The following is a 23553-nucleotide window of genomic DNA, read 5'->3' as shown; positions in this document are numbered from 1 at the left end:
CTGGGTGTCAATTACAGATTTTTGCAAAATAAAAGCGATAGTTCTAAATGTCGACAAAGCATAATTGCATTTTGAATGCGTTTCCATTGAAGGTTGTTCGTGAAATTCCATTTCGTGAGACTTCTCTGCAGGAAGACGAAAGCTCAAAACCCTCTGTATTCCTTTGTTGTTTTCTGTCTAATGTGGTAGTAATAATTTTAAACTATAACGCTAAGAAATGCCTGGGTCTCCTCTTCTGTTTACACATACCGCGTCATGTTTTCTTGGATCGAAGTGGTCATGTGACCAGGTACGTCACATAATGTGACAATGTACGTCAAGTTCTGTGACGTGTAATTGCGTAAAAAGTGTTTCCATAGCGCTTTTGTGACGCATTTCAATATCGAAACGTCAGAAATTCCTCCTCATGAAAATGTAAAAACCTTTTAGTGATATTTGAGTGTTTTTTCCGAAATTCAGGAGTTTCCATTAACAATTTTTGCTGCGCTATTTAGATTTTTCCAAGGTTAATGGAAACACAGCTGATATCTGTTGTAGACTGACACGTTGTTGAATGGCAGTTCTGCTGGGATCGGACTCCCCGAGACAAGCAGACAAGCTAATTTCTCCATCTTGGAGCCACACATCAGCAGTCTGACACCCGAACACACACACACACACACACACACACACAGTTACACACTCATACATAAACGAAGAATGGGAAGAGGAGGATGAGAGCCCTGCATTCTCCACTTCCACTGAAATGGCAGCACAGGCGTCACCTCTCCTCCACCGCTGCTCACCCTCTCACACACTCCTTCCTTGATTTACCACCAGCACTACAATTATCATCAAAACGATCATCATCATAATCATCATCATCATCGTTATTACATTTTCAAAAAGTGCAGATAAGACGTCCCTGGGCCCTGGGTCAGAGGGCGCGGGGCCGTAGAGGAATGGGAAACAATGGCAGTATAAGAAGAGCAAGAAGAGAAAGAGAAAAGAGAAGAGGATCTTAGCCAGGACTGAATTGTGTTGCTACTGTAAAAACACACGCACGCACACACACACACACAACCACACACTCACAAGCACACCTTACAGTTATAGCTGATGGGGGGGGTTGACCTCCATTGGCTCATAGAAAGAGCACAGGGCAGCAAAGATGATTCAGAGCATTGGCTCATGGTGTGCAAACACATAACAATGCATCATTCCATGTAACCTTTATATAATTTCAGAAATTTTCCAATGACTTTCCTTAGTTTGTGCATTTGTGAAAAATGACATCATTGTATCTTGTTTGTCTATTTGTTGGACGATATTTTTTGTTCTTTTGTCATCTTCTTTTTTCTCTCTCCAGGTAAAATTAGGAGAAATCCTTTTCAGTCTATCATGTTCCAGCTTCCCCAGAGTTGGAAAGTTCAGTTTATTCACTTTTTAAAATCTCTATATTTGTTGGAGCTACAGCACAGCACCCACAGCACACAGGAGACAAGAGGGAGGGTCCCAAAAATGAAGGAAAGTGAAAGTTCACTGATATTGTGCCAGAGGTGGAAAAACTGGAGAGAAAACACAAAAATATGGAGAGAGTGAAGAGAAATAGGAAGGAGAAGAAACAATTTCATTTTTAAGCTCAACTACACGGTTTCATCAGAAAACAAGTTGTTATTGTTTTCCATAAGTTCAGCTGATGATGAAACTTTTTTTCAGTAAAGATGGAGACAGAGCTGCTATGGGTAGAGAACCATAGGCAATGGTTGGACACGGATCTATCAACTGTGTGTATGGGGGAATATTTCCAAAAATGAGAGTAATTTCAACATCTACACACAGTACATGTTTTGTAAGATTATGTAGCTAGAATGCTGAAGTGCATCAGAACAGATCATTTCTCAAGATTATCTGTGATCCCATGGGACTGGCACCTTTAGTAAGATGATGGCTAAGAGATGGAGCATGAAGCTGAAAACTAGTGCTCCACACGCAGAATGTAGAAAGACAGACAGACGTAAAGACAGTCAGAAACATGGAAACTATTATGACTGAGCGAGACACAGAAAACCTAAATGAGAGGAAATGGAGAGTTATAGGGGACTTGGAAAGAAAAAGAGAAGTTTAAAGGTTTTAAGAGAGCAGATGGCTAATTGTACCCGTGTTTTGCAGCCTGGCAGCAAGTCAGTCTTGTGCATAAGGACGGGAAGAGATGAAGGAGAAGAAGAGGAGAAGGAGGAGGAGTAGGAAGAGGAGGAGGCAAAGGTGGGGAATAGAAGATGTAAAGGGCCACGGGGGAAGCTGGGTGGAGCCATCAGGCCTTGAGGGCGTGCCACTGGGCCACGTTTGTGCGCGGCCGTGCCAGCATGTCTTTCCAGTGCTTCACTTCTCCTGGTCCACTCTTCCATGATAGGTAGATCTGAGAAAAAATGAAGGGAGAGGCACAAGACCATGATTACTCTAAAATGAAAAACCCAACGGACCCGCCGGCGGGGGCAGCTCCGGTTTTCACGACTCTCACAGATCTTAATGTTCCAAAGAATGAATTAAATCACACATTCTGTACCACACAAACGCAGCTAAAATTGTAGCCAACCACAGCACACACACCAATTATGATCAAAGAGGGAAAAGTCAACAACTTTGCAAACTCTGCCTTTTTTCACTTGTTACGGCAGAATTTGCGGTTGACCTCATTTGGAGACATGATTTATTGCTCTGGTTGAATGATGGAGTCCAGGAGAAGCATTGATGATTTTATAAAAAAAAGTTTATTCTAGAACTAAGTAAAAAAGTACAAGATGGAACAAAGTGGAGTGACCAGTGACCGTCCGGTCCGAGGTCCGATGATCGAGAGCCGCTCCCTCTAACAGTTTCAGCTTAAGGTTTTATACAGATAAAAGAAGAGTTTCACCCTCAGGAGGAGGAGGACGGAGTCAGTGGAAACATGTGAGGATGATGAAGACGTGTATAATTATGAGGAAGATCTGGCGCCACTCTTATCTCCTTGATAGTGTGTGCGCTCGTGTAGTATCTGCATGTGAGCAGAGACTCTGGCCTTGGCAGAGACTCTGTGTTGCACTGAGTACAAAAGTGTAAAGAGTAATGGAGTCATCATGTATTAAAACATGACAAATTGTACACATGAACATACATTTGACGATATGATGATGAATATAAAAATCTGCCATAACACACTGCTGTGAGTCACAAAATAAACACAGAACTCTATAACACAGCCTATGTGAAACTACAGGCTGAGCTGAATCCACTGATATACAGGTCGGGTATGTTAAATACCAAAACAATGCCACAAAATCAGAAATGATGACAAATGGTGTCATACCTTTGTTGTTTTTTTATCAAAAAGTTGATCCAACGTGCATAAAACTCCATATTTTGATCATGTAGTCGTGCGTAAAATGGCCGGTCCCTCCTTTATCCAGCTCTGATTGGCTAACCCCACCCCCTTAGTATTTGATATCACTAATTTCTACAGGCTCTCAGCTTTGCGACGCTGTGTCAATCATTGGTCAAAGCCTTGCTGAACTAGACACATGCATAACGCCTCCAAAGAGTGGAACCACAGCGTATGGCGGAAAACTTTGGCACAGTTGTGGCGCAGTGGGCTTCCACCTGAACTTTTTTGTACAAAAATGTGTATCTTTGGCCTAATGTTAATAATTATCACCAAACTTGATGTCCATACATTTGTTCAATTATTTATGCTTTTGTAGTCTTTGTTTATAAGAACTGACTTCATATTTGATGTAAATCTCTAGTTTATTTAGGCAGACTACAGTTTTCTGTTTTTGAAACATGATTTATTGTCACTCAGTATCATATATTTCCAAAATGTCACATAATCTGTAACCATCAGGGGTCCTACTTCAATCTGAACAAAAATTTGCCATGTAGGTCATGAAGAAGCTTAGAAAAACAGTGTTTGTTATGGGTATGTCATTTTCGGCGAAACGTGGCTGGGGCTTCAGAGAATTCTGATACTTTTGGGTAACTGTGTATAGACTATATTTACCAGTAACAAGTGTCTGGTTCTTCAAATTCCGCAGAAATAATTTAGACAGTGATTATATATGGCTGAAAGAGGTAAACTATTCAAATCTATTTGAAATTCTGCATAGGTTGGTTGCATAGCGAGGATTTTTAGAATTATATCATTCGTGGGATTCCTTTTCCTTTTGTGAGGGTAAAATACATTTTTTTTTTAATCTTCTACACTTTCAAACAAACTCACCTTCCATCGCTTCATGTCGAGATTTCATTACATTGAACAGATCACTAGTCCATCACAGGAAGATAAAATTACACAAGCACCGACATTCAATTTAGAGATACAAATGGACCTCACACACTTCGGAAATGAAAAACACCACAGAAAACTTAGAAATGGAGAAATAACGTTTATAATGTTCTAGCTATGGAATGATTGAATACTCCAGTAATGTTTGTTGTTGGAGGTGATCAACATCCCACAGTGATGGACCAGGTGAGATTAGAACCAGTGATCCTCTGAATACAAGCATGCTTCCTGGGCCAGATGTCCAAATGTGTTTGAGTATGAAAAATTGTAACAGAATTGCTGGCTAGGGGGACCATCAACGCCATTGGCTTCTTCGCCATTACGGCCAGTCGGGGCACCGCCGCTAGCTACCACTGCTAAGCATCTGTCAGTGCCATTTCCTTTTGAATGTTTCAACGCATGCCCAAAAGGCGTCTACATCCAGTCGGCCTATGTTACGGCAGTTTGTGTACCATTTAAAGGTTGAAACCCTGCAATTTAAAAAGAATTAGAAATTTATGTTTTAAGTGAATTACAATTTATTTTGGTTGTTATTTTAATTTCTGTTTGGTTTTTAATTGTCAATGTTGTGTGTTGTGTTTTGATCTGTTTTTGTAATTATCGTCTTTCAGTGGTTTTTCCTTTTTGTCTTAAGTTAACAATTAAAAACACCACAAAACAGTCACATCCCAGATAGCATACGGATGTGGGCCACATCTAGCAATGATTCTGCACTTTAGTCATTTTTCTGGCCCGTACAAAACAGATGTGAGCCTTAAGTGGTCCATGTAGTGAATGCTGAATTTGGCCTAATCAACAAAAAACAAATATGGCCCCCAGTTGGTAAATATTTGGCAAAGTGACAGTGGTCAGTCCAACATGAACCAAAACTGGCCCACATATGATGCTGCAAATGTGGGACAGTCATCTTAAAACATAATTGGGCCAGTTTTGGCTGAATTATGGCACGTTAACATCAACTAATCTGGATGTGAACCAAAACTGGCCCACATATAAAGTACCAAACGGGCGTGGAGCACCTGTGTGCCGTCATTGATGAACGTGTCAAGTGTGGGCCTAATAATAATAATAATAATACATTTTCTTTGTTGCGCAGTTTACATTCGGAAATCTCAAAGTGCTACAGAGTTTAAAAGAATAAAGGAATGGTTGAAAGGATCCAAAAGGATCGGACATGTCAAAGGATCGGGCACTGACAGAATCTACTAGAACCACAGCTAAATGCATCTTCTATGGGCCTAGTTTGGTTTTTGCCTTTTTTTTTTTTACCTCTTCTTCTTACCCATTGTTGTTATCCCATTTCTCATCTAAATAAGGGGCGCCGCCCTGGTGGCAAACTGCAGTTCTCCCGCTCCTGTACTCCCATGTTATGTTATTATCTTTTCATGTTTTCTTAACAGGAATGAAACTGAAATGTAATTGTGTTGCTCTGTTGCTTTGTAACATGTGCAATGACAAATAAACTCATCATCATCATTTACACCATCCACTGGTGAGTAGCTGTGCATCATATTTCCAAATAAACTAATGTACATAAACAAACAAAGCTGGTTACGTTTATGTTTAGGTGATTGCATAATACCTCTAGAAATAAAAGCTGTTGGTAATAAAGCCATTAGTAAAGAGGACCAAATACAGCCAGTTATGTCTTACCTTGCCGATAACATCATTGCGGCTGAGTCTGTCCTTGTCCATGACGGTGATGATGATGGTGGTCTCCCTCAACACATGAGCAGGAACGTCAAAAGGAAAAGACTCATTAAAAACTGGGTTCAGGCACCGTTTCATCGTCACTGTCTTCTTCTTCTCTACACGCCTGTCCTTGTGCATCAGCCACACCTTAACATATGGATCTGAAACATAGATGAGAGAGCAGCTGTTAAATAGATACCAAATAATGCCACTATTTAGGATCAGGCCTTCAATACCTCTCTAAACTATCAGACCCTCCAGGAAATTGCGTTGTTATGATCGCAACTATTAATGCAAATTCAACCATTACCTGCAAATACCTGCAACTCTGTCCAATCACCGCAAATTTCCGCAAATTTAACCAATCTGACAAAAGATTTCGGTCGATTCGACGGCACAACTTGGCTGAAGTCCGTCCGCTTTGTGTAAGCTACATCAACTTCAGAAGCTGTCAGTCGCCAGGAGTACCCTGGTGTAAGCGGAATCACCATTTATTCTGGTTACAGACTGTGTCACAATAGCCAAACTGACTCTGTTGAGTCAAATAGCGCCGAACTTGTCTCACAAACGCAAGTGTTTAATGATTTCCTGCTGCTCTAGAAATACTTTTAAAGAAAATAACTTGATTAAACCTTGACTATTATATATGGCCTTTGATAGAGCTTCATTACAGGTACCGTCTAAAACGGTAGCAGTAGCCAATATTATTGGTGCTTGTGCTCCCTGGTGGTATCTCCATGCACAAATTTACAAATTGCTGAATCCATGAGACTGTTCTGCAGCAAAAGTGTTTTCAGCAAAAGTCACGAGTGCATTGATGAGATTCTCACAGGTAAAGAACCATTTATTTCTTTTAGGATTTTTTTGTTTTTGTTCCAAAAACTTAAAGAAACTGATTCTCTGTAATATACTCTGCACTGGAAACCTTTAAAATGTGATGGAAATAATCCATATCTTGTTAAATTATTGTGAATCTGAGCTCTTTTTTGCATTGTTATGAAATAATTCAAAGGCAATAAGGTCTTTTTGGAAAATCGACCAGCTTCAAAATACAGCAACTTTTGCCAAAGTTTTTTTAAAAAGCCGCCGCAAGATCAGGCATTTTATAGGCCTCAACAATCTTAAAATTAGCTACAAAACATACGATTGAGGGAGCAGGCCTGGGCTTTTTGAGTGTTATCCATTTAGTTTTATAGAAAAAAAAACCCTGCTAGTGCTGCAGCAAAATTGGATACTTTCAAAACTAGCAGTGATCACACTGCACTGACACACATTTGGCCGCGAGGCTGATTGTCCACATAGATTTATACGAAAAGCAAGAGTTCAACTGAGAGATGGTAGATGTAATGTCACCTTGCTGCTACTGCAGCAATCTACGCTCCATCGTCTGCACAGACAAGTCAGTAAATGCTTCAACACAGGGTCAAAAGCCTCTGGTTTATCACAAAGTTTCCAAGGTCGTAGCGACCGTTTTAGGCAAGATTCAGGGTTTAGAAACGGAAAAGCAAACAAAGAGATGTCAACCTGAGGTGCCTCCAATATCCATGGCTTTGAGATTACGTGCTTTGATGATGTTCACAGTGATGGTGTTTGCAGTGGGATTATAGCAAAGAGACAGCAGTAGGTCCCCTCGTCTTCCCTAAGGAATACAAACAGTAAAAATCACTTGTGATCATCTTTTCTACACTTTTTTTTCTAACCTCTTTTTCCACTATACAGTGGTGCACTGACCCCCACTGCTGGTATTAAAATAATGTCAATCAAACTAACAAGCTGGCAATTGTCAACACATGTGTCACAGTTTTTCTAGTGAAACACCAAGAGCAACATTCTAATGAGTAGAGAGAATTTGCAACGGTTTATCATGATGGCCAACCTCTCCTCACTTACACTGCCATCACTGCAGGGCTTGAGCTCCTTCCAAAATGTTTTTATCTGGCCCAATTCCACCTTATTAAGCGGGATTGACACCTCTCCAATGGGATCATTCCTGCTGAAGCGGTCGTAGTCCAACACCTGAAGGTAAAGAGTTCGTTCCCTCACTTTCTCATAAGGGAAGCCTGAAAGGATAAAGATGGAAAAACATTCAGGGTGTGATGGTAACTGTTTTAATTGTATAAATTTGGCAACTCCCAAAGGCTATTTCCAACCCCTGGAAACTCAGTAGAGCCAGCACTGACATGGAGAATCATTTGTGATGCTTGTTAGTTATCCAGGTCATGATAATTCTGGTAAACTAACGAAAGGAGGACTTTCTGGGAACTTTTTTCTTGCTCCTTCAGCTTTGAACTAACTGTAAGAGCCATGATGAAAGTGTATGCTTTCTTGTATCTATGTTCACACATAATTGGCAGGCTGGTGATAGGATGGAGCGTCACGGGGAAGTGCATTGATGATAAGAAGTTATTTTATGAGCACCCAATTTCTGTTATGGCTGAGACATAGAGCGGATTCTGTAGGACGGAATAGGACCGAAAAATACTGGGAAGTCTTCTGCATCACTTTTCACTCTTGTAATGGTAGAATTATATGCACATTATATTTCTGAGCTTATAAGATGTCAATATAGATACTTATATACTGTATGTATATCCCCCCCCCTAATGTCAGAGCTCCGTGTTATGCCTCTCTCAGACAAGTTCACAAAACATGTCTTGTTCCCACAAAAATTCCCTCTTTTCTCAGCACACAGATAATCTCATAAAGTGTGTCCTGAGCTGGGAAAAACGTATTCCCTTCCCCTCTTCAGTGTGATTAGCCAATAGCAGCCTTTCTGATCATTTTGTCTTTTCTAGCCTAAGAGAAATATTTGCTGTTACTGTGTGTTGCCACTTTTTCACTTTCCCGCCACAAGACCTTTTCATCTGTACCCATTTTATATACCAGAGCGCTGGAATAAAATCCACAAAATATAGTTTGGACTATTTTAAATTTATTTCATCAGACATATAGTGTATGCTCGAAGATTTCCAAAACACTCTAGTTCCCAGACCAGGTTGACGGACATTGGGGCGGATTCACTAAAATCTGAAATAAAGGGTGGTAAACCAGGTGCGTCCCTAAATCTTTCGGTAGAACTGTTTCCTCACCTGCTGTGGTGGAATTCACTAAGATTGCACCACTAATAAGTGGCGTGTAGACATGGTTGAGACCGCCCTATTTAAATGAATATTTTGCTGGTTTAACACGGAGAGGTGAGTGCACAGAAGCAAAAAATGTCATTTGAAGTAAAATTGGAAGGAGCTGGACTTCTCTGTCTGCTACACAAACGTTTAATAATGTAAAAAATGAAATAAACAAATAAAAATGTTTTTTAATACACTTTAAAACCTAATGTTATTTCACCCCACTAATTTAATGTGGCTGCTCCATCAGTTCCTGTAACTTTGCTCTCATCAGTCCATGGAAAACATCATCAAGCAGGTCTGAGCTACTAAACAGTGCAGTGTCACGCACAGTCAGATGTGAGCATTGTTCCATCGCAGCTGCTCAGCTGATTCGGGCCTGACGTTCCTTGCCATCAACGAGAGTTTGACGGTCAAAACATGTGGAGGAAGACACATGTAGAGCGACAGCACGGAGCCAAACCAGGCTCCAGCTGTTTCTCTCCATCACACTCTTTACTCTGCATTATCTGTCAGTGGCTGCTAATATTGACTATTGTTTTATTTGAAACTGAAACGTAATTTTGTTGCTCTGTAACATGTGCAATGACAAATAAAGATTGATTATTAAAATTATTTTATACTAGAAAGGTTAACTGCAGACTTTTTTCCATCTGCGCTGTGTTTTGTGTCAGCATTCAGTGCAGCCACGATCTCTGCGTGCGAGACAGCACCTGCCTTTGAGTCGTACTATTTTGGGAGCAGAAATAGTCACCACAAACAGTTACAGATTTGATGAATTGCATTGCGCCCACGGCATTCATTTATTTGCATTTCCCCCTCCCATTTTTTTGCACCCCATATTAAGATACACCTACATTACATATTCATCAGTGGGAAACGCACTAAATGGATTGTGGGCACATTGTGACGTGCAGAACACACACAGTCCTGACTCCCTGGAGTTTGTACCCCTTATTAGCACATGGAGTGATAGCAGATTTAAAGCAGAAGTAAGTAATTTTTTCACCGTAATAAATCATCCTCATAGTCCCTGTGAGGATAATAGTGTTTATGGGGTGATTGGAGGGTCTCTGGCTGTCTCTGGCCAGAAAACAGCACTCGCAACTTTCCCTGCCTCCAACCCGGTGGCAATACGTACTGCTTTACAGCAACCCAATACAAACTAATGCTAGATTATGACCAGCCCCGTGGCTGCACACAGATGTCTACAAATTCACTTTTCTCAAACTTATATCATGGCGGAGCCAGAAAAAAAAAAAAGGCAGAGAAGACCTTTGTCCGAGGAATGGAGCAACTCCATGTAGTGACAGCTCAGCAGCAAACACACACCGCAATGACAGTGTGTGTGATTGCGCAACAGGCACGCACACACTCACAAACCAGCACTCCATCAGGCAGCACACACACAAATATCCATCCATCTTCAGAGCCACTTTGTCAGCACACAAACAAACACATCACACATTTCCACACTCCCTTCCGTATTACTCCCACATCATTCATTTATTTTACGTGTCTCTCTTCCTCATATTGTTCACATGGTCACATGGGACTATATGTGTGAAAGCACCCTTAGTGTCACTGTTGTATTAGGACTGTAGAGTGATCGGTTGCTACCGTCTTGGGAGAGCTGTGTGTGTCTGTGTTGGGGGGGGGGGGGGGGGGGTTAAAACAGTGACATAACCAAAAGGGACCTTTAGGGGGAGCGCTATGCTCAAGGTACTGATTCTGATTTAATACCCCTAAACCTTTAGTGAATCCGCCTCAATGTGTGCAACGTGATTTAATATTAGAGGTATTGGATTTACAGTAATAGATGTCTATGTACTGGTTTCTATGGTTATCAACAGCAAACAGGTAGGAAGGTAGGTGCACTGTGGAGCTCTGCAGAGCTTTCCTGTGTTGTTTGGTTCTCCACTATAACATTACATTTGTTTAATACAAATCATAATTCTGTTGTCAATGCAGCAATCAATTAAAAAAGTTTTGAACAAGCAGCTTATTAAAAGTAAGTGTCCTTCAATCCGCAGAGATTGGCAGTAAAATGAATCTCAAAACAACCAAGGCCAGGTCCAGGGTGACTCATGCTCTGAGAGACGCGGCCATCCTTGACATAATGAATTTGATTTAAGATGAGTGTGTGTAAGAATGCAAAAGGTGAATTGGAAGTCATTGACATTGGTTCATTACAGGTCTGGGTTCTTTTTTGTGCCGTCATGCTTGACGTGTGAAATAATTCCCTGTTCTATTGTGGGTCTTATCCGCTGATTTGTTCCCACAAGCTAAAGATGTGGAAATTACAATTTTTGTGGTTCTTATTTTTGTGAGTGTGTCCTTGTGTCTGTGTGTAATAGACTCGTGCAGGTAAATTTTAATATGAATTATCATTTGGAGTTGAATGATGGCATAAATCTGGTATATAAGCTTTGCAAATCTTTCTTTCTCTCAAACTTTGTTCCAATTGTGTTCATATGACGTGGCAAACTAAGCTAATGTGCATAAATGATCAATTATCTTCCTCACAAACAACAGGAAGCTCAATAGGCCAAGAAAACTTTGCAATTGACATTAAATAATAACCTTTAGTTGAACTTTTTTCTGGTATATTTACATAAGGATTTCCTTTCCTTTCATGTTTCTCTTCTTTGATCTTGACAAATGACCCAGATTACTACAAACATTCAGTGTTAGAAAGCAGCACATGCTCTTGGCCTATTTGTTGTATTACTGGAACTTGATACATTTTATATTGTTAGGCAACGTTATAAACTCCAATGGAAAAAAGGGTGATGCAGGCAAACTGGGAACATTACAGACCCTCAAACAGGAAGGTTTCGTTCCAGTGGGGGTTGAGGTTCTTCCTCTTGACCTTGGTCTCCAGCTTGTGCTTCTTGTCGGGCAGCAGGTAGATTTTAACGAAGGGGTCGGAAGTGCCAGAGAAATCTTTGGCAGGAAGATCCTGACCCCGAAGAAGTTTGACGGTCAGGGTCGTGTTCTGGAAGCTGTAGCCTATACTGAACTGGATCCGGCCCAGCTTTTCACTGATGGGCCCTTCACCATCATCATCCTCTGAACCAGGTGACAGCTGCAAAACCACAAAAACAGGAAAATTAGTGTCAATGGCTGCATTTACATGGGAGCTTGAATTTTTTTTCAAAGCAGAATAAAAATTAATTCCTCTTTAACCTCATCTTGTAAACACTTAATTGCTAATGCAAATTTAATTCCGAATTAAGCTTAAATCTGAATAATAATTCCTCAATCTTGTAAACAATTAATTCTGCTTTAAGTTAATTCTGGTCGTTCTAAGCATGTGCGACTTGCCTAGATGACGTGCTGGTGACGACATAGTCCCAGATGGCCGCTCGGAATCCATCCAAGACTATTTATTTAATAAGAGCCTTAGAAGACATGGATATATTTAAAAGAGTGGATGGACGGAAGCATAAACATGCCGACATTGACACGGACATTGGCAAATGGAACAAGCTTCATCGGACGGGTGATACTAAGACCTGGAGACGGAGCAAATGCGTCCCTGTACTGCATTCACAGGCTGTAATATCACCAACTTTATCATTGTACCTGTTGTTAGAGCTACTATCTTTACCAGGGAGCAAATATTTATTCCTGGTTATTGTTTTCCATAGTTTTACTAGGCTTTATTTATTGGTGATTAGTTCATATCTCCAAAGTGAAACAGTATGTTATTGTCAAGCTGCTGCTTATAAACTACAATCAAAATAAAGGTGAGAACAGTTCTCATGTGTGGTCTTCTGTGTTGTAGCCGACAATAAAAGGTTTGTTGTGTGTTTTTCCCGATAGACGTGGATATGTCACGTTTGCCCCCTGTCCAGTCAGAACCCTTCCCTACCTCCAGACCTAAGGCGGAATTGAATAAAGCCGAGTAAACCTGTTTTCCATGTAAACCTCAAATTGGAATTACTATTTCGATGTAAACACAAAGCAGAACACCGTCATGTAACCTGTGGCCAATGTGTACAAATCAAACAGCAGTAAAGCTTATTTAGGGGGTCTATCCCAAGGTCACACAATATTTGTGTCAGAAGTACTTTCCCACATACTGAGTAGTGTGGGAGACTTTAGGGTATCATTTATGTGACATAACCTAAAGCAGCTGCACGATGCACAGACTGGTCTGACATTAAGATGACGGAGAGCGCTTAATTTCTTTACTAATGTTCTTACGAGGCAGGAGGTGTTCGGATTGAAGACGGAGGAGCTTTAGACCACCCAGTCACTTATCAGTGCCGTGCACTAAAACTAAAAGGCAGCTATCAGATGGAAGTAGCGGACTCAGAGTGAGGGAACGTGAGAGGCATGACAAAATCAGCCAAAAAAAGAATGCGCAGGTTGTACTCGGCTTTCCTGCACATGTGGATATCTTTAGACCAGGGGTGCCCACATTTTTTTACATTGAAGGACCAAAACTAAACATTCATATTCCAGTGCATGCAATTTAATATATCTATAACATAACTGTGAAAAATAAACACTTTCCTTTATTGTGTTTCATGGCATAAAATTATTGTGAAACATCTAAATGTTGTCAAAGACATTTAGTGCAATATCAATTCATCAAAGTGGGACACAACATACCCCAACTACACGATCAAAACACTACATTTTCCTGCCTTGAAATATTTTTAAAACTCAAGAAAAATCATGTAATTGGACCTCAGCTTTAATAATAATAATAATAATTATTATTATTATTATTATAAAGTTTTTTATAGCACTTTTTAAAGAAAACTCAAAGACACATTATAGGAAGCTTTAGATCTTTTTTTCTTATAAATCACTGTACGGTATTTCATAATTTTGTATATTTTAAAAAATACATTTTAAAAAAAACTTTCATCTATGGGCAGCGGGCCAAAACTAATCGCTTGCGGCCCAACTTTGGCCCGCGGCCCCATATTGGACGACCTTGTCTTATTTTCTCTGTGTGTAGTTTGTTGTTCTCTCACCGTACACAATAGTAATCACTGACTTTGTGAGGAAATCAGCAATCATAAAACCACTTTGTACAAGTGCCCTAAGTGACACTTTGAAAAAGACTACATGAGGTATTTATTTAAATTCAAACTCTCTATCAGAGCCATAAATGCAGCTTGAGATTTAAGAGGTTCAGTCTAGAGCTTCATTTTAGACAAAGACTCATTCGGCAGCTGTCAGAAAGAGCTAATGAAGTATCCAGCTTAGCGAGGTGCGCACATTTGGAGTCTAATTCATCAGTGTAAGCCACCTGGAAAAGGTGTCATTTGATTGCTACTTTGGTCGATGGAAGTTACAAGCATACTTTAGCATACCAACTGTAAGGCCTGTGCTAGCAAAAAAGTTTTGCTCTTGTGCACAAAACTCAAACTGTTTTGATCTCGATACTAAAAATCTGTGTAATTAACCAATGTATAAGCATTTATTTACATTTTATACAGTCTAATATATTGTTAGAAGTGTTTTTTTTCTTTAACTAAAACATAGATTATACAAGTGCATTATGCACTACAGACGTGTTTTAGAAATGGAAGAACAACTTGTTTTTAAAAAAATCTCGAAGAGTGACAAGAGTTTCTTTTTGTTTCACAGTGGAGTGCTTATTTTTCTTTATTTCATTTATTGAGCTACAGGATGCCAATGGTTGAGTAGGTTGAAAGCAGAAGTGACCCACTGTGTCATATCCATAGAAACGTTTCATGTAATAAGGCCAACATTTTATTATAAAAGGGTAGAAAAAGCACAAGACAAGCCATTCCAAAGAACATTTTTACAACAGTGCCTTTTGATATACGGCTATTATTTCCTCCATGTGACTTTCTACTCTGAAAATAATAAACAACACAAAAGTCTTTTCTGAGCAAAAGTCTGTCAGAGCTCCACTGCCCTTTTTAAGAGGAAAAATGAAGGCAACAGATTAAAAAACACAGTTTTTGTTTGAAGCTCTGAAGTGAACAGGTGGGGATAATGTAGCGTGTATAATATGCTCCAACTCTGCCAGTTCCGACTGCAGCACAGATGGTTTGGATTGAACTTCATTGGCTACAGAGTAAATTTAAAAGGAGGCAGAGACGATTGACCTTTCCAATTACCATCCACCTTCTGAAATGTCGAGATATTCAGTCCGACTTCTGCTGCTTTAGTTTTGTCTATTCTATTTTAGGTTTCTCTCTTCTTGATGGTTTTGTCCTCATCCACTGTCCACCTTGATGTTTTCCCAGCTCTCGGTTTCACCTGGTATGGTCCTGTATCTAGTCTTCTGGTATCTGAAGGTAGCAGACGCCCACAGACTGAACAGACTGATCTGCGAGGCCAGCAGTGTTAGAAAAACAAAACTCTCTGACAGTAGCTGGGTTTCCATTACACATTTTTGCAAAATAAAAGCGATATTTCTAAATGTCAGCAAAGAAAAATTGCCCTTTGAATGTGTCCATTGAAGGTTGTTTTGGAGCCTCGTAACTACCATGAAATCTCATCCCACGAGACTTCACTGCAGAAAGACACACGCTCAGAACCTTCTTATAACACTCTGTATTCATTTGTTTTTTTCCCATCTAATGTGGCACTAATAATTTTAAAGTATAATGCTAAGAAATGTCCAGGTCGCCTCTTCTGTTTACCACCACGCAGGGGCGGGGCTTCAGGGGTGGCTGGGAGAGTGGCACGCCCCCCGGGCACCTTTAAAGGTAGGCTCAGGGGATCTGAAGAAGGCAGGCCCTCCCATAGGCACAGTCTGTCCAACATCACCCATCATGCAGATTTACACAGAGGTTATAGCGACCCATTTCATGTAATGTATGCATACTAAATTAAGTGCATGCACGCGCAGACTTAGTGCAAAGCAACAGAAGCGATCGTGTCAACATAATAGCTGCTGAGGCGATTGTGCACGGGAGTGAACTGAGCGCTATCTCAGTCTGGATCCAGTAAAAAAGTGACCATAAATGGACGCATATGCAGACGTGGGACAGTGAGGAGGAGACTTAATGTAGAGATGGAAACTTATCTATTGAAACTGATCAGAATACGCAGAAATACACGGAAACCTTTGTTAACAGGAGTACAGCGGCCCGCCTACCTGCCCGTTCATAACAACTAGTTATGAGCATCGAGAGACTTAATGCTTTTAGGTTTTCTTTCATATATACACTGGGTTTTTCTATCAGATATTTTCTATGAGTATGCGCACGCACGTCAGTCACTTGTCTCATGTTTGTCCACATTGAAATGAGTCTATGGGTTGCCCCGCTCATTCAAGTTAAAACTCATTAAAAACCAGTTGAGGAGCACAGTGGGACAGGAGAGACTGAGTGGACTTGCCATGTTGTCCATAGAGAATGAGAGAGCAAAGAAAATGGACATACAGAGCATCGTGGACGCATTAACGGAGGGCAAAGCTCATCGTATGCCCTTCAAATAGTGGTGATTAGGTCTATAGTACCACATATTGAAATAATGTTCGTGAACATGCGGGCTGCTGTGCCAGTTTTACTAAACTTTATAGCTACTGATACAGGCTCTGAATTGAAATGGTTAAAGTGGGTGTCAAAATGATGCGGTCACTATCCGTGGTGCTGAGATGCTTTGAATTTGTGTTTTATTATTACTGACCATGGAGCCTAATGTTTTTGTTGTTCTGTTCATGTCCGTTTGATGGACTTCAAAATGACATAGCTGCTCTCCGTGGCACCGAAGCTTGTAAGCCCCGCTGTTGCGGGCATGTGTATGTTGTAAAATTATGTTATCATAAGCTTTATTATTTGGGTTTAAAGGACCCGGTCATTTATGATTTGTTCCGCTAGTTGTACCACGTCATGTTTACTCGGAGAGCAGTGGTCATGTCACCAGGTACGTCACATTCTTTGGCGTGTGTTTGCGGAAAAAGTGTTTCCATAGCACTTTTGCAACACATTTCAATATCAAAATGTCTGAAATTCCTCCTTGTGAAAGGTGTTTCCATCACCAGTTTTTATTGCGCTATTTAGATTTTTGCGCATTTCCAAGGGTAATGGAAACGCTGCTTATGCTTACTTTTACTCTTTTAATGATATATGTATACTTTGTTAGTGTTTCTTTTCATCTGGTTATAAGTTGTACTTGGAGCCACTGTGACTAAAGTGATTTCCCCCAGGGATCATTGAAGTGATTCTGATTCTGATCCTGGTGTGAACAGCTGTGCCTTCTAACGCCCCTGCTCTGTACGGTGTTTTGCATATTTCCAGTCTTTTCACTCAATCTCCAACACTCATTATGTAATTTTGGTGCCAAAATACCTCAGTAACATTTCATGGAGATCTCTAGTGTGAAACAGAGCACAAGCATTTCTTTGCTCGATCTCTTGATTATCAAAACTTAAAATAAAATAAAATTCTAAATACATTGTCTTGCTTTTACCTTACTTATCTATTGTACTACAAATATCGGTTTTCCTGGATGCTATGTAAAAAAAAACAAAAAACATATGTACCGGTAGTAACTATGGTTTAAAAGTGACTGTTATTGTACAATAACTTTGGAGATAGCGCTCATGTTCAAACATTTCATTTAAAGCTGATCTATCTGATACACATTTGTCTGACTCCACATCAGGCTTTTCCGATGATGACTGTTAGGAGAGTGTAAATTTTGTGCCACTTAAACTGTAGTGCATATGGTTACAGGCCCAGTTAGCTGGTGACTCATCAAATATCTAATATTCATTTATATAATTTCTTTAGCTAGTTTGAAAAAACATACATATTTCAGTCCCTCCAGGGTTTTGTGATTTCTGTGATCGTGCTACCTAAAATGCCTGATTTTGCAGCAGCTTTATCAAAAAACTGCGACAAAAGTTGTGGAATTTTGGGGCTTTATCATTTTCCATAACTTTGTCTAAACTGGTCAATTTGCCAAAAAACCACAAATTCACAATTATTTAACAAGATAAGGATTGTTTCCATCACATTTTAAAAGCTTCCATTGCAGAGAATCAGTTTGCTTAACTTTTTGAAACAAAAATGTATAAAATAAACAAATTGTTCTAATCAATGCACTGATGACTTTTGCTATAAACACTTTTGCTGCAGGTGAGTCTCATGCATTCAGCAATTTGTGCGCAGAATTGGCGGGGATTGCCGGAATTTGCATTAACAGTTGCGATTGTAAATTCCTGGAGAGTGATGGTAAACAGCAGCTGATATTGATACAGACTTTGCTATCTGTTTGTAATCTGTGTTTAACCTTTAATCATGCAGGAAGTGACCAAACTAAGATACATTATCCAAATGTCATAATACAATTTAAAGTTACATTGGTTTTTAAATGTCATTAAGGGGTGTGCAAAACAAACCACCTCCTTTTTTTCTTCAAATAGTGATAACAAAATACAGCCTAGTGTTAAGCCAACAGCACAATGTCAACATATCACACCACCTTTGGCCTTTTCTCAGCACGTGAGAATAAGTTATGTAGTGTGGCTTGTTTCAGTTGTACACACTTTTCATATACCTTCTGATGAAGAGATTAGTCATTGTTTAGTAGGAACTTTTTCTCAGCATTCTCTGCAGATAACAGTTTTGCCTGCTGCACATCAGAGTAATGAAATCCCATCTCCTGATAAGTAAAGCGCGTTTTCTCTTGAGAACGCGTTCCTCCTTCTCATCACAGTCTTCTTAGCAACAACGGACACAGATGGACACACACTTGCCGAAGCCATTTGTGTCCATTACCACGTTGCGAAACCTGTGAGTTAGTGAGGGTGCCGTTGAGGTAGCAAGGCAGTACGACGAAGAGTTAGTGAGAGACGCACACAGATCAGGGAAAAAATGAGACAATTAGGAATGCAAGTATTTTAGCAAAAAAAAAAAAAGCATTCATAGCTCAAACTTCTATACAAATATCCTCTTAGCCAGATATTCACAGTTATCTGGATCATTGATCCCGATCACAGTACTATGATCATTCACACTTAAGGCTTAGAAGACAATTCCAGTCCCATTAATAACAATACAGTAGGTCCAAATGTATTGGGCACCCTTATTTTTTCAAAAAACTTAAAGTAATGTGCAATCCTAATCTGATCTGGATAACACTGATTGAGGTAATTGAAAAACAAACCCAACATAACTGAATCAAATTTCATAAAGATTGGTCCATTACAAACCAAGATATGAATTTTTCAAATTTCGCCGATGATGATAGTAGGAATTTTTTTTTTTACTTTTGAAACTCTTCAATCTCAATCAATCAATCAATCTTTTATTTGTATAGTGCCAAATCATAACCAATGGTATCTCAAGACACTTTACAGTAGAGCAGTCTTAAGGACGGACTCTTCATTTTACGGATACACACATATGCATATATACGTATATACACATACATATGTATCCCACACCCAACATGAATTCATCATGGCGGCAAGGAAAACCTTCTGTTAAGCAGCAGGAACCTTGTGTGGATCCCATTCCTATGATGAACAGCCATCCATGTTATGCTGTGTTGGGTGTGTGCAGAGGAAAAGGTGGAGACAGAGTTGTTGAGACTCTGTAACTCCACACTGAGGATCCCACGGACCTGCAAGACAAAAGCCAGAAGGAGTACAGGCCATGTCCCATCAGCCCTTCAGCCCTTAAGATGGTGATCATCAGACCCCACCTCAAAACACAACCTTAGACCCAAATATCCTCACACATTACAGGCCCATATCCAACCTTCGGTTCCTCTCCAAAGCTCTGGAAAAGCAGTCGCAGTTCAACTTCAAGAACATCTGAAACAGAACCGACTTTAAGTCTGGCTTTCGATTGGCACACAGTACAGAGACTGCCGTAGTTAGCGTCTGGAACCACCTACTTCTGGCAGCTGATAATGGTTCCTCATCCCTCCTCATCCTCGGAGGATGCTGCGGTCAGGTTAAAGACGGTGGTGAATGCAGCATTCACCACCGACCACAACATCCAACCCCTACACCACACTACTGGTTTGTCTGGCCCCGACCTGGAATAGTTCAGATCCTACCTCAACGACAGGTCAGAATATGTAGCCCTCCGGAAAGCTTGATCCCTTATCTACTATTACAGCTGTGGAATCCCCCAGGGATCAGTCCTCGGCCCAACCCTCTTCACACACTACATGCTCCCCTCAGCCACGTCATACGGAGACATGAACTTTCTTTCCACTGCCACGCTGATGATACACAACTTTATCTGAAGACGAACCCCTCTAACTCTTTCTCTACCCCCTCACATCTCCACCTGTACTTACTACCTACCTGGAGGATATCAAGGCGTGGATGAGTCAAAACTTTCTACAACTCAATAGCTCAAAAACAGAGATCATCCCAGTTGGCACTCCTCATCAGGTCCAGTCATCCCATGGTATCTCCTTCTCTGGTCCAAAAAATCTCACTTTCCCCTCTGATCACCAACCTAGGTGTCGTATTTGACCCCCATCTCACCGTCGACTCCCACATCAAACAACTCTGCAAGAGCTCTTACTTCCACCTCAGAAATCAAACCAAAGTCTGACCATTTCTCACCCTCCAAGAAGGAGAGAAACTCATCCACATCTTTGTCTCCTGCCTCCTCACACCCAGAACTAAGCTCTGCACAATGGGGGACCGTGCCTTCTGCTCATCCACACCCCACCTCTGGAACATTCTCAGAGACCACATGAAAACCCCACAGACAGTTGAATCCTTTAAAAAAAACAACTCAAAACCTTCCTCTTCAATGGAGCCTTCTCCATCTAACAGACAACTTGGACATTTTGCCCCATTTTGCCAATGCTTTTAATATTGTATGGCTCACTTACTGTTTTGTATTTTCAAATTCTGCTTTTATTCCTATTCCATTGTCATCAACAGTGATGATGTCATTACAGCGATTACAATAGTGAGGCTGCTTGGCATCATCAATGTTCCCAAGAAAAGTTAAAGAGTTTTAAAAATTGAAAAGTGAGTAGTAGGACGGAAGAAGAAGAATAAAAAAATTAGGACTGAATAATAACAATAATATTATTCCAATTATGTTCTACCTGATGATGCTAATGCTAACGCTAGGTTAATGCTAATGCTAGGCTAATGCTAATGTTTGGCTAATACTAAAATTAGGCTAATGCTAATACTAGTGCTAATGTTAGGCTAATGCTAATACTAGTGCTAATGCTAGGCTAATGCTAATACTAGTGCTAATGCAAGGCTAATGCTAATGCTAACCTAATGCAGCGACGAGCACCTGCATCCTTACTTGCATTTTCTTCAGGGAATGCTGTCTAGTTCCTATTATTATAATAAGTTTACATGAATGGAAATCAGCATTTTCCGTCACGAGCCATAAGCGAGGGATGAATTGGAAGCGAGACTGAGCTTCTTACCATCACCATGTCTCCCGTGAGAGAGTTGGCCAGGTCAGTTACAGAGGAGTGGCCATCAGCATCAGGAGGTTGACCTTTGGGGCTGTTAGCAGGCTTGTTGCCCCTGTAAGCACAAAACTTAGGTTGGCAGAAGGAAAATGTGAGGATGCATGCGTTTAGAGGCTCGGTCATCTATTTAAAAAGTTCTCAGGGAGTCCGACCTACGTTAAACAAGTGTTTAATGCTTGAAAAACTGCGTCTAGCTGTAACAACCAAACCCAAGTGTACTTTGGATAAATGTCACTTCAGAGGATGTTGTGCTTTCCGTAGCCAAGCCCAATGAAATCTGCCAAAGACTCCACAGATCCAATATTGGGAGCTAGAACTGAGGCCATTTGGTGCGGCGAGTTGGTCTTTTTAGGAAATGGAGTCTGAAGTGACGATATGTGTCCAAAGTGGAAAACGTCCAACTCTAACAATAAAGTTACCTCCACAGAACAAACACAGAACACAGAATACAATCTAAATGAAAGAAGCTTGTCGATTTCAAACCCATGAAAAGTTACTTCCTCTGTAGACGCCGACAGGACACACATGTATAATGACACATATAGAAACAAGACAACAAACAGTGGACAGACATGTACAAAATATGTTAAACAAGACAGACAGTTTGGTAAAGTATTTGTGTGTTTAAATTTCTCTTAGTGGCACCAACAACACAAATGACTTGAAATGTAATAAAGGAGAGAGCAGAGATCTACGAGGCACAGCTGGTACAAATGTTAATCCACGTTCATAATAAATGTTAATAGTTTAGTCCTTTCAAGTGAGGATTGGTAAAAACATGTGGGATAAACATTCTGGTAGAGCAACCTCTATGTTCATACATCTTTAAAATAAGGAGAACGTTTAAAGAAACAAAAATTACCAAAGATGAACCGAAAAAATCAAAAGAGAAAAGTATTATGATGTTAAAGAAAGCATGGCAGGAGGAAAAAGAGTTAAATGCAAATAGCCATGAAACAAGACACATTAGACACACAGCACTCCATCAATAACTGGTCAAGGCACATAGTAGGCAGTAAACAGCTGAAGGATGCTTTAGTCACAAACACACAATAAACAGAAATCATAAACACAGAAGAAGAAAGAACAAATAATAATAATTAAAAACAAAATGCGAGCTGAGAATTATTTATCCATGTCAGAAGAAATAGCAAGTATTAACAACAGCATGAACAGTACAAAAAGCAAAAACCAAACAGAGAGTGAGATTTGTTACAAACACCAGCACATTAGAGAGGAAAAACAGAGCTGCAAGAAAAGATAGGGAATGAAGGAAGGAAAGCCTGGAAACACAAGAGAGGCTTAGTTTGGTCAGTCTGATAAGAATCAAAGAATAAGAGACAAAAAATGAAGAGCTACACACACGCACAGTATTTTAACAGGAGACAAAGGAGCAAACATGCTAAAAGGAGAAAAAGAGCACAAAGAAGAAAAGAAAAAGACATTAAGTCCAATAGATTTTCAGGAGAAAGAGCAAGAAAGGTCATTCTTAATGAGATATGTTCGATAGATGAGAGGTATAAAAGAAAAAAAGGGGGATGGGGGATACACTACGAAACAATATCACTTAAATCACAAAAAGAAACAACTAGTAAGAACATAGAAAATGCACATTTAGAGTGTTACAAAAGAGGGCGTGGTCAGAAATGAGGAAAATACTAGTAATGACAAAGTATTGTTTTAGGACTAACCGTATTGTCCGACCATTTAGCAACACTCTAAAAGTGTGGAGTGGGAGAACAGGGGCCAAAGCACAAACCGGCATTGGCTACATGTGCATATTTAACATATGCAAGTAGGTGTCACTCAGAGAGTGAAGGCAATGCCTTGGACAGGCAATAAACAAAGAGCGCAGAAAAGTCTGTCTGTCTGGCCAGCATTCATCACTGGGAGAATGAGGGGTTCCCACTTTTACTTTGGGAGCTCGAGGCTGAACAATTTGGATGATATTTGATGTTGAATGCAAGAATGTGTACATTTTTGCAGAAGACGAGGACATAAGTGGGGGAAAGTGTT

At 40.2% G+C, this 23553-nt stretch overlaps 1 protein-coding gene across 4 annotated transcripts in view; it reads right to left on the bottom strand.

Annotated features, from left to right (window-relative positions):
- Nucleotides 1-244: 244 nt before the first annotated feature.
- syt7a (synaptotagmin VIIa) overlaps nucleotides 245-23553 on the bottom strand; it is a 166770-nt gene continuing 143461 nt past the window's right edge. For 3 of the 4 annotated variants that reach the window (XM_028449422.1, XM_028449420.1, XM_028449423.1), the window contains 6 exons: nucleotides 21490-21592; nucleotides 11938-12205; nucleotides 7883-8052; nucleotides 7517-7631; nucleotides 5954-6153; nucleotides 245-2398 (listed from right to left, as the gene is read on the bottom strand). In XM_028449422.1, the coding sequence (XP_028305223.1) occupies nucleotides 2294-2398; nucleotides 5954-6153; nucleotides 7517-7631; nucleotides 7883-8052; nucleotides 11938-12205; nucleotides 21490-21592 (961 nt within the window). In that variant the 3' untranslated portion in view covers nucleotides 245-2293. The remainder of the gene's footprint in view (nucleotides 2399-5953; nucleotides 6154-7516; nucleotides 7632-7882; nucleotides 8053-11937; nucleotides 12206-21489; nucleotides 21593-23553) is intronic. The other variant, XR_003674264.1, reaches the window with a different exon arrangement.

This window comes from Gouania willdenowi, chromosome 6, assembly GCF_900634775.1.
Source record: "Gouania willdenowi chromosome 6, fGouWil2.1, whole genome shotgun sequence".
Taxonomy (NCBI): Eukaryota; Metazoa; Chordata; class Actinopteri; order Blenniiformes; family Gobiesocidae; genus Gouania; species Gouania willdenowi.
The sequence above is the reverse complement of the archived record's forward strand: the minus strand, read 5'-3'. Positions and strand labels throughout refer to the sequence as shown.